The 12771-nt window shown below is 35.6% G+C and overlaps 1 protein-coding gene across 11 annotated transcripts in view; it reads left to right on the forward strand.

Annotated features, from left to right (window-relative positions):
• The window catches only part of mast4 (microtubule associated serine/threonine kinase family member 4), a 212207-nt gene that overhangs the window by 123891 nt on the left and 75545 nt on the right, over positions 1-12771 (forward strand). For all 11 annotated transcript variants that reach the window (XM_067437898.1, XM_067437902.1, XM_067437899.1 and 8 more), the window contains one exon: positions 6808-6839. In XM_067437898.1, coding sequence (XP_067293999.1) covers positions 6808-6839 — 32 coding nt within the window. The remainder of the gene's footprint in view (positions 1-6807; positions 6840-12771) is intronic.

Consider the following 12771-nt stretch of genomic DNA (forward strand, 5'->3'; position numbering starts at 1 on the left):
GGAACACTTGTACAGGTGATCAGTGAGCGCACAGGGCTTACGCTTTGCAGGATGCCATTCTGAGGCAGGATCTTGCTTATGTTTGTTGTTGTTTTTACTGCAGACATTCAATTTCTTTCTCTCTGTTGCCAGCAACTCACAAGGGAACAGAAGGAACAATCATAGCAAGGCAAACCCTCTTGCTTGATGGCTCATTTTTACTTTAAACAGCATCACTTTAGGTCTCACAGCTGGCTCCGGGTCTTTCCTTGAGCCTGAGGAAGATAGGGATGCCGCTCTGTCCTTCCCCCTTTTCCGGAAAGGAGCCCATTGCTTCACTCGAGACTTTGGGGGTTTATGGACGTGTCTAGCAGTCGAGCCTTCTCTGAGTCCCGCATGTCTATCACTATAAACCACCGATGCCGCTGAAAGACTTCTAAGCTGCACATGCTGCATCCAATGCCCTGGGCAGTCTTAAATTATTAACCTCCTCATTGAGGCCGCTACCTGGTTGCCTAATCCTAACCCCACACCTAATCCTAAACCTACTTATACTGTGGACCAAAAGGAGTCATAATCTGGTGGGGGTCAGAATTCGGCACAACACCCGAGGTTAAATTAGAGGTTAACTGCGGTGCAAGTGCATGCCAAACCATGAGTTCAAATGTTTTTGTTTTTTTTTTCTAGCTAGTATTGTTTATTATTTTTATCAAGAATGATTACACTCTGGTAGACATAAGAAGTGGTCACAAACCCAGATAAAGACAAATGCATTGTTCATTAAAAAAAAATCTAATATTGTATCTATCACAGGTTCTTTCAAATTTGATCAGCACATCAGTTTCGACAAGTCAGTTTTATTATCACAACATTGATAATAATGAATGTTTCAAGTGAACCAAATCAGCATGTAAAAAACAAATAAGGATCATGTGACACTGGAGTAATTTCTGCTAAAAAGTCAGCTTTTCCATCATAGGAATACATTTATATTGTATTACAATAGAAAACTTTTTTTTAAATTGTAAAAAAAAAAATCACAATAATATTGTCTTACGTTTGATCAAATAAATGCAACCTTAGTGAGCATAAGAGACTTTAAAACGAATGCAATTGTTCAAAATCATAAAAATTAACATTAATTGCATTAATAACATTAAATGAATGTATAATTTAAAAATGTAATGTCTAAATAAAACACACCATATTTGGTGTTTGTTCTTTATGCTCTCAATGTGGAACTAGGCAAAGCAAGACAGATATCTTTTTCTCAAATATTGTAAGAAGCAACTTAAACAGCTGCAGCACTGTTTTTGCTACTGTGGAGAGACTAGCAGACCCCCCCCCCCCCCACACACACACACACACACGTTACATTCCCAGTTAAATGCTCTCAGACAGCAAATGCAGAATGTGCTTCCTTCTCTGAGAAAATCAATAATATCAGAAAGGCGATCAGCACATCCTTGAGTTGCTCTGGGATCCGAACGATCAGACCACCGTCTCAGAAAGCAGTTACAATGTCTGATTTCGAAGTAATTGATGCCAACATTTTGGAAGAAACTGTACAGCACCTTAAAACATCATTCTTTGCCCTTCAGATTTCCTACAAGTGATAAATGCTTTACTTTTTTTTCTGGGACTTTATTAATGCTGGTACTACTTGATCTCAGTGCTGGATATGACACTGTCGATAGCAACATACTTCTTGCCTCAAGGCTCAATTCTTCCACCGGTTTTGTTCAACCTGTGGATTCTCACACTGAGCCAAATAATGATAAAGAACCAAATTGCTTACCACAGCTAAGTAGATGACACCCGGATCTACTTCGAACTATCACCTAACGACTAAAGCCCCTTTGACTCCCTGTGCAAATGCATTGATGAAATTTAAAGGGTTACTGCAGCAATTTAGCATATGGCTTTTTATCAGTAAAAATCCGGTAGTATATTCAAATGATCTTGGACACCTGTTCATGGGAAGTGGGATTGCACTCACAGCGCTCGGCTAGGGCAGCTGCAGACATTCATGCAAACTTTTCAAATTAATTCCTATAAAAGTTAAGCTTTCAAAGGCATGAGCTGAAAATGCCCCAGACTGAACACGTGCCGTGAATGCAAGCCCGCGCTTACCTCACCTTTTCTGGTGAATGTAATCTGACTTCTGCTGCGTTTGTGCCGTGACACTCAATCAGCTCACTCACATTATGTTGAACAGACACGTTCAGTTTTTGTAGTGTCTGTTCTCTAACTGAACTAAATAATTTTATTTACACTGTTAATCCAGTAACAGTGAAGCAAGGGCAGTGAAGCAAGTACATTATGGGAGTTGTTGTCTTTCATCCACATGAGCCAAAAATACATTTTCTCTAGAAGTCTAGAAGGCACCAAACACAAAAAATTGTCCAACAAGACAAAATTTCGACTACATTAATGACCCAGTTTAAATACAAGCTTAATGCTAAATCACTGAAGCATCCCTTTAACAACTGGGTGCACCAAAACTTTCTTTAGCAAAATTAAACTCATTACATTTGGAAACAGAGATGAAGTTGTCAAGGTTAACACATACTTTGACTCTAGGGGTCAAACAACTAAAAATCAAGTCATGAATATTTTGGAGTCAGACCTTAGTTTCTTTTGTCATGTCAAAGCAATATCTAAAGAAGCATACTATCATCTCAAATATATTGCAAGAATTATATGCTTTGTTTTCAGTAAAAAAAACTTGTTAATGCTTTCATCACCAGCAGAGTGTACTATTGTAATGGACTCCTCACTGGCCTTCCCAAAAAAGACCATAAGACAGCTGCAGCTCATACAGAACGCTGCTGCTAGAATTCTGAGCAGAACCAGAACATGACCATATCACTTATATGACATATCGTCATATGACACATCCTCAGGTCTCTACACTGGCATCCGGTTAAATTTAGGATTGAGTTTAAAGTATTGTTACTTGTTTAGAAATCCCTCAGTGGATATGCTGACTATAAACCTAACAGATCACTCAGATCATCAGGATCAAGTCAGTTAGATATACCTGGGGTTTACTCAAGGCAATCGCTTTTAGCTCTAATGCCAGCCGCAGCTGGAGCCAGCTTCCAGGAGAGATCACATGTACTCCAACAGTAGCCACATTCAAATCTAGAATGAAAACACATCTGTTTAGCTGTGCATTTACTGAATGAGCACTGTGCTACATCCAACTGATTGCAATGAATTTTGTTTTTGTAAATTTTATTGTATTTTATAATATATATATATATATATATATATATATATATATATATATATATATATATATATATATATATATATATATATATATATATTTATATAATATATATATATATATATATATATATATATAAAAAAAATTCTCACTTTTTATTATTTTTGACTATAGTTATTCTGATTATTTGAATTCCTTCTGTGTAAAGCATTAATTTCCATGAATTTCCACTGTTATATGACATGTGCTATATAATAAGCTTGCCTTGCCATGGTATTGATTCTTCGATTTGCCTTTTTCCATAAAATCATTATGCATCTTTTGCAGTATGGATCTTTTCCACAATTTTCATAGTCCGATCCTCTTTAACTTTCCCCCATGACTTTTTTTAGCATGCCATTGAAACCTGATGGAAATATAATTCAATCATTCTCGAGTTTCCACAGGCACATCTCTCCTATTAGCTTTGAGAGTGAATAGTAATGCATATATTCATGTTCAGCCGTGGGTGAGCCTGCCCAGCATTGAATTCATGGGTAAACTAGTCGCACCATTTCACTGCTGTTCCCTGCTGTGCTCTGCAGCAGCTCCAATGCCGATTTTCATTCATTATTTTTGAGTAGCATGAGGCAACGGTATCTCGGGGTGGCGCAGCACCATACAGCAAGCAGAGCTTGAAGTCACAGCCGCATATCAGAAGTTCAGAACTAGCTGCTGCTGAAAATGTGACATTCCATTTTTCCAAGCAGTGGTCCCGCTTGATCATATTGAAGCTGAGTGCTTCATCGTTTTCTGTTCAATCAATCAATCAATCAATCAATCAACTTTATCTATATAGTGCTTTTACACTGACGATTGTAACAAAGCAGCTTCACAGTGTTAAACAGGACAATATTGCAACAAAAACTCAATGTTAATAAATTGTGTTAATGAAATTGATGCAGGAACAGAGATGAGATTAAATGAAAAAACGCTTCAGTGTAAATTATAAATTACTGATATAATAAAAATATAATCCTAATCACTGTATGATAGTCACTGAATTTACTCACAACAAGACACTTTTGTGTTAATGGTGTGACTGTACAGCAACTACTGTCTTCCTTTTGTTTTCCGTTTAATTTTTAATATACAGGCTTATAGACCTTTGTTTTACTGAATTTGTGACTCTGTAGTGGTAATATCACAGGGTATACAGTATGCATTTTATCATACATATATTAGAGCCCAGAATACCATAATACTTTAGCTAGTCAAAATTCTCAAATTGGATGCATTATCCATAATGTATCTGCTCAAATGCCCTCTTGTGGCCTCCTGTGACTGTTGCATGTGCTCATTGAATAGTGATAACTGCTGCATATACAGATGATTAAATTGGAATGTTGTATATTGTATTAATTTTCACCATTTTAAGCGTCATTACATATTTCCTGACAATCCTAATTAAAGTTATATGCTACAATCTAAGGAATATATTTTTGGGCAAAAAAAGTTATATTATAATGTCATTTGAGGTTTGGAGGAATAAACATATAATCTAAAATAGATTATTTATTGTAATATATTCCCTGCTGTGACAACAAGTTTTTGGTCCCACAGTAAAATAGACCAAATCCACTCCTGTTTCAGATCAGATATCCACTACAGTTTAAACGTTTGGGATCAGAATTATTATTATTATTTTATTTATTTTTTATAAAAAATTATTATTATTATTATTTTTTAACAAGGACACATTAAAGTTATCAAATGGACAGTAAAGACATTTATAATGTTATAAAAGATTACTATTTCAACTACTGCTCTGTACTTTCTATTCTTCAAAATATCCTGGAAAGTAATGTAGTTTGATTTAAAGGGGCTTAAAATTCAGCTTTGCCATCATTTATTATTATTAATAATAATAATTGTGCTAATTGAGCTAATTGAGATTTCTTACAGCTCTTACAGGTTGTTGGCCTTGTCTGTTTCGTTGCTTCTATTACTCTCCCCTTTTTTGTAAGTCGCTTTGGATAAAAGCGTCTGCTATATGATTAAATGTAAAATTATTATTATTATTATTATTATTATTATTATTATTATTATTATTTGTGTGTGTGTTTCAATTTATTATACTTTAAATTATCATTTATTTCTGTGATGCAAAGCAGAATTTTCAGGATTGTTACTCCAGTCTTCAGTGTCACGTGACGTCCAGTCTATCACATGATCCTTCAGAAATCATTCTAATATTCCGATTTATTATGAGTGATGGAAACAGTTCTGCTGCCTCATATATTTGATAAATAAAAGGTTCAAAATAACTGCATTTATTCAAAACATATTAATAAAATAATAATAAAACATATTTTCAAATAATATAAATCCCCATTACTATCCTTTTTTAACACATCCTTGCTGAATAAAATTATTGATTTATTTCAAAAAAAGAAAGAAAAAAATGACTGACCCAAAATGACTGACCAGTAGTGTATATTGTTGTTAAAAAAGATTTCTATTTTTAAAACATTCACTTCTTTTTTTTCTTCTTTTTTTTTTTGATTTTCATTCATCAAATTATTATAAAAAAGTATCACAGGTTATGAAAAATATTAAGCGGCAGAACTGTTTCCAACTTTGAAAATGAATCATCATATTAGAATGATTTCTGAAGGATCCTGATCACTGAAGACTGGAGGAATGATACTGAAAATTCAGCTTTTTATTTCATCACAGAAATAAAGTATATATATATATATATATATAAAATCTGTATTTTTGATCAAATAAATGCCGTTGTGATGAGCAGAAGAAACTTCTTTCAAAAACATTACAAATGTCAGAACTTCTGGCCTGTACTGTACTGTATATACACACACACACACACACACACACACACACACACACACACACACACACACACACACACACACACACACACACACACACACACACACACACACACACACATATTAAAATGTTTATTTTAAAGTGTAATCATGTCTCACAAATATATATATATATATATATATATATATATATATATATATATATATATATATATATATATATATATATATATATATATATATATATATATATATATATATATATATATATATATATATATATATATATATATATATAATATAATATATATGCAGCCTTGTTGAGCATAACAGGTCTATAAACCCCCAACTTTACCTTAACCGACCCCAAAACTTTGAACGGTAGTGTATTCAGAACAACACCTCCTAATGTTGGTGTTAGAGATGAGGGCTTTGCGAATGGTAGAGGTTAAATATTCATGTTTTCTTTGGGACTGAATGGATCTGGAGAGAGTGAAAACTAGGTCACCACTGGCACCACTGGGGTTACTGTTGAAATCTGGGACACCTGTTAGCATCCACTGACGATAAATGACTAAGCAAACTGGCTGTCATGGAGCCCAAGCTGCTCATCTAACAGGGGCAGGAGAAATTATTTTAACATTAAAACACATCACCATTAAGCATGAAATGTTTATTTACATTTTTTTTATTATTATTATTATTATTTAATGTATTGTGTTGTGTAAATTAACTTGGTTCTTTTTTTGTGCTTTCTTACAGAAAGAGCTCAGCCTTCCCAGACGAGGAAGTTTGTGAGTAAACCTACTTTGATTGTCTTTATTGTAATAGTCACCCAATACACATGAGCCTTGATATAAACCTTCATCATCAGCAAAACATTTATAGATTTTCATCCTCTTCAGACTGTAGCCAGGGTAGGCACAGTTTCAAACAGTGAATTACCAGATTGTATTAATAAATTAATAAAAGCATCTCTTTCTCTTTGCTTTTGGTCATATTAGTCTTCTTCTTTGTTCTGTATATTTTCTTGCTTTGAAGATTTTGAGACAAAATTTGAAAAGTGCCTAGTTAGCTAAATTTCAGATTTATGTAAATTACCCTCCCAATTACTTCCCATGTGCAAGTTGATGCGTAAACAATTCTTCTGTTGTCCTCATCCACATAAAACTATTCGCTTTTTTTTAAAGCATGGGTTGCATTCTTCATACATATAATTTGTATGCATTTATTTAATAATTTATTGTTAGACTTTCTCATTTGCGTACAAATAATATGAAACAAATATAGTTTAGAAATTTTGCAGCTGTTACCTGATGGATAATGCTATAACGTGTTATACACACAACAATACCCAGTTTTGAGTCCTCCTCTTTGTTTTGTTACTGCTCTACTATCATTTAATGAAAACAATAGTTTACCCAATAATTATTTACTCACCCCAAGGCAATCCAAGATATTTATGACTTTCTTTCCTCAGCCAAAGATAAATTAAAGTTGTGGAGGAAAACATTCTAGGCTTTCCCAATGTAGACAATTTTTGACTGTCCGAAATCCAAATTTAGGCAGCTTCAAAGGGCTCCACATGAACACAATAGATGAATAAGAGTTAGCAAAAGGCCAGAAATTGTCTGAATAAAATTTAAATATACTTTCGAAGTACAAATGCTTGCCTTTGTCCTGCACTCCTGCTCTTATTCTTTTTGCGAAACGCCTTCACGAGACGTGACATATGCACATTTGGAAGGTTGTGCAGCACATTTGCTGGAGAGAAATCCTGAAATGTTTTATTCAAAACTTTAATTTATCTTTAGCTGAGGAAAGAAAGTCATATAGGTCTTGGATGACCTTGGGGTGACTAAATACTCAGGCCATATTTTGGTTGAATTATTCATTGTTATTGTAATGATGATTTTAAAAATAACATATATTATGTTAGTCTAATAAAAATAGTCATATTTTAGCATGACTATAGGACACTAAATTGACCAATTATATATGGCAGGGCCAGAATTAAAGGGATACATAAATAAACAATTGTCATAATTTACTCATGTCATTACAGAGCTATGTGAATGTTTTTTTTTTTTTTTTTTTTACCCCTTTGGAATAGAAAAGATATTCTAAAGTGTCAATATAATGATAAAGGAAGTCAGTGGGATCAATTGTTGTTTTAGACTTTCATTGATTTGACATATATTTTTTTTTTTTAATTTACGTTGTTCTACAGAAGTAATAGTCATTACAGTTTGGAATGACTCAAAGACAAGTAAATGATGACATAATTTTTATAATGTTTTATAATATGATCTAAATTAAATGATTTGAGTGAGTTTGACAAGGGCCAAATTGTGGTGGTTAGATGACTGGGTCAGAGCATCTCCAAAACTGCAGCTCTTGTGGGGTGTTCCCAGTCTGCAGTGGTCAGTATCTATCAAAAGTGATCCAAGGAAGGAACAGTGGTGAACCTATGACCGGGTCATAGGCAGCCAAGGCTCATTGATATATGTGGGGACTGGGGAGAGAAGGCTGGCCCATGTGGTGTGACCAAATTGTTGCTAAAATTGCTCAAGATGTTTGTTCTGGTTCTGATTAGGCATGTGACTGTATCAGATTTCCATGTTGTGATTAATTGCTGAAGCTTTAATCACAGTATATGGTATTATCACAATATTGAAAATTCATAATAAATAATTATTCACGGTATATTGAAGTGCCCACGATAACATTGTTCATGTTCATTGTCAAGGTATATCATATTACTGTATACCGGCACATGTCTAGTTCTAATATAAAGGTGTCAGAATAGTGCATCATAGTTTGTTACATATGAGGCTACATAGCCGCAGACCAGTCATGGTGCTCATGCTATTGCTTACCCCTGTCCAACACCGAAAGCACCAACAAGTGGGCACATGAGTATCAGAACTGGACCACTGAGCACTGGAAGAAGGGGCCCTGGTCTGCTGAATCACATTTTCTTTTACATCACAAGGATGGCTGGGTGCATGCGCATCGCTTACCTCGCACCAAGATGCACTATGGTAGCATAACGAGGAGCACAATGAATTTGAGATGTTGATTGGCCTCCAAATTCCCCAAATCTCAATCCAATTGAGCATCTGTGGGATGTGCTGAACAAACAATTCTGATCCATGGAGACCCCACCTCACAACTTACAGGACTTAAAGGACTAAATGTTTCTTAGCAGTAAATCATCATATTAGAATGATTTCTGAAGGATCATGTGACACTGAAGACTGGAGTAATGATGGTCAAAACCCAGCTTTGCATCACAGAAATAAATTACATTTTAAAATATATTCGAATAGAAAACAGTTATTTTATATTTGAATAATTGTTCACAATATTACAGCTTTATTTCTAATAATATAAACGCAGTCTTGGTGAGCAGAAGAGACTCCTTTAAAAACATTTTAAAAATCTTACTGTTCTAAAAGTGTGTTTGTGTGTGTGGGTGTGTGGGTGTGTGTATACAGTGAAGAAATAAGTATTTAAACACCCTGCTATTTTGCAAGTTCTCCCACTTGGAAATCATGGAGGGGTCTGAAATTGTCATCATAGATGCATGTCCACTGTGAGAGACATAATCTAAAAAAAAATGTAAATCCAGAAATCACAATATATGATTTTTTTAACTATTTATTTGCATGATACAGCTGCAAATAAGTATTTGAACACCTGTCTATCAGCTAGAATTCTGACCGTCAAAGACCTGTTAGTCTGTCTTTAAAATGTCCACATCCATTCCATTTATTATCCTAAATTAGATGCACCTGTTTCAGGTTGTTAGCTGCATAAAGACACCTGTCCACCCCATACAATCAGTAAGAATCCAATTACTAACATGGCCAAGACCAAAGAGCTGTCCAAAGACACTAGAGACAAAATTTTACACGTCCACATGGCTGGAAAGGGCTACTGGGAAATTGCCAAGCAGCTTGGTGAAAAAAGGTCCACTGTTGGAGCAATCATTAGAAAATGGAAGAAGCTAAACATGACTGTCAATCTCCCTCAGACTGGGGCTCCATGCAAGATCTCACCTCATGGGGTCTCAATGATTCTAAGAAAGGTGAAAAATCACCCCAGAACTACATGAAGGAGCTGGTCAATGACCTGAATAGAGCTGGGTCCACCGTTTCCAAGGTTACTGTTATTAATACACTAAGACGTCATGGTTTGAAATCATGCATGGCATGGAAGGTTCCCCTGCTTAAACCAGCACATATCCAGGCCTGTCTTAAGTTTGCCAGTGACCATTTGGATGATCCAGAGTTGTCATGGTAGAAAGTAATGTGGTAAGATGGGAGCGAAATATAACTTTTTGGTCATAATTCCACTAAACGTGTTTGGAGGAAGAAGAATGATGAGTACCATCCCAAGAACACCATCCATACTGTGAAGCCTGTTGGTGGTAGCATTATGCTTTGGGAGGTGTTTTTAAGCACATGGGACAGGGCGACTGCACTATTAAGGAGAGGATGACCGGGGCAATTTATTACGAGATTTTGGAGAACAACCTCCTTCCCTCAGTTAGAGCATTGAAGATGGTTGGATGGGTCGAGCCATACAGCTAGGATAACCAAGGAGTGGCTCTGTAAGAAGAATATCAAGTTTCTGGCATGGCCTAGCCAATCCCCAGACCTAAACCCAATAGAGAATCTTTGGAGGGAGCTCAAACTCTGTGTTTCTCAGCGACAGGCCAGAAACCTGACTGATCTAGAGAAAATCTGTGTGGAGGAGGGGGCCAAAATCCCTCCTGCATTGTGTGCAAACCTGGTGAAAAACAACAGGAAATGTTTGACCTCTGTAATTGCAAACAAAGGCTACTGTACCAAATATTAACATTGATTTTCTCAGGTGTTCAAATACTTATTTGCAGCTGTTTCATACAAATTAATAGTTAAAAAAGCATACATTGTGATCTCTTACAGTGGACATGCACCTACGATGACAATTTCAGCCCCCTCAATGATTTCTATGTGGGCAAACTTGCAAAATAGCATTGTGTTCAAATACTTATTTTCCTCAGTGTGCGCGTGTGTGCGCGTGTGTGCGCGTGTGCGCGCGTGTGCGCGCGCGTGTGTGCGCGTGTGCGCGCGTGTGTGTGTGTGTGTGTGTGTGTGTATATATATACATATATGTACTGAACAAACAATTCTGATCCATGGAGGCCCCACCTCAAAACTTACAGGACTTAAAGAATGGGTGTGTATGTGTGTGTATGTAATGTATCTAAAGACCTTTAAATATTTTAACTGTTTCTCCTGGAATGTGAAATTAAACAGAGATCAAATTGAGGTTATTATAAAAAAAAATTGTATAATTGTTGCCAACATGCCATTGTTTAAAATGTTTCCTCGCAATGAATTCATTATGATAACATAATGAAACATAAACACAGCTTGAGAAGTGATTACACAGGGCCATCAACCCTTGCATTCCTTCTGAATGTCATGTTACTGTATCAACTCTCACAGCATTTGCTGGTGTCTGTAAACACAGATAATATTACCAGTGCTCGAAGTGGGCCAGTACGCATTTCGATATTTTAATCTGTAGTGTACCATCACTTTGTCTTGCTTACCAACATTTCTCACTTGTTTGCACGTACACTGACCATCCTTGCTGCAACCCCCCCAAGATTTAAACCTCCCCCACCAAGGGGGACCACCCCCAACCAAACATGATCAAATTCTATCTGAAAGGTTTTCTATCAAATAAGACAAAGTTTTTGATGATACCTTGTTCAGAATTATAAGCAATTACTTTTTAATTTGTCATTTCAAATAAGGTGAAATCAGTAAAAAAAAAAAAGGCATATAGTGTCATTTAAAGGGTTAGTTCACCCAAAAATGAAAATTATTTCATTAATTACTCACTCTCATGTCGTTGGACACCCGTAACACCTTCGTTCCTCTTCGGAACACAAATTAGATATTTTTGTTGAAAACTGATGGCTGAGAAAGGCTTCAGATAGATAATTAATTCAGATAATTATGAAAAATCTATGGAATTAAAAACATTAACATTTTCAATGAATTAATTTAATTCACCTCTAAGCACCAGTTGATTATTAAAGGGTTACTTCAGCGATTAGCATATGGCTTTCTATCAGTAGAAACCCTGGAGTATATTTGAGTGATCGTGAGAACTACTGCCGCGAGCACAGATGCGTTTACCTCAGCTCTCATCACGAGAGCTCTTACCTCAGCTCATTCACGATGAGTGTAATCTTACTCCTGCTGCGTTTGTTACACTCACTCAGCGGCTAAATCACAATATATTGTTTCGGTTTTTCATTGTAGTGTCTGTTCTTTAATTGAAATGATTTTATGAAGATGAACGCGGTGGTGAGAAAGTGATCAGTGATTCAGTAGCGGTGGCTTTGGGAATGGCCTCACAGGGCAGCGAAGCATTCTGGGAATTGTTGTCTTTCATCTCCATGAGACAAAAATACATTTTCTGTCTTTTCTCAGTCTAGAAAGCAGCCAAGAAAAAGATTATTTCACATTTCTACTACATAAATGACCCAATTTCAATACAGATTCATCTTCCCAATTATAATTTAATTTTTAAATATCCATATTCCTGTGTAATTGATGCGTCATCCTCGATAGGCCCGTCTCTTGTGTGATAACCTGAAATTTTGAATATTCCGATCTAATATGATTTCTGACCTGTAAGGTTGCCAGAATAATAATC

This window comes from Pseudorasbora parva, chromosome 3 (genome assembly GCF_024679245.1).
Source record: "Pseudorasbora parva isolate DD20220531a chromosome 3, ASM2467924v1, whole genome shotgun sequence".
NCBI lineage: Eukaryota > Metazoa > Chordata > Actinopteri > Cypriniformes > Gobionidae > Pseudorasbora > Pseudorasbora parva.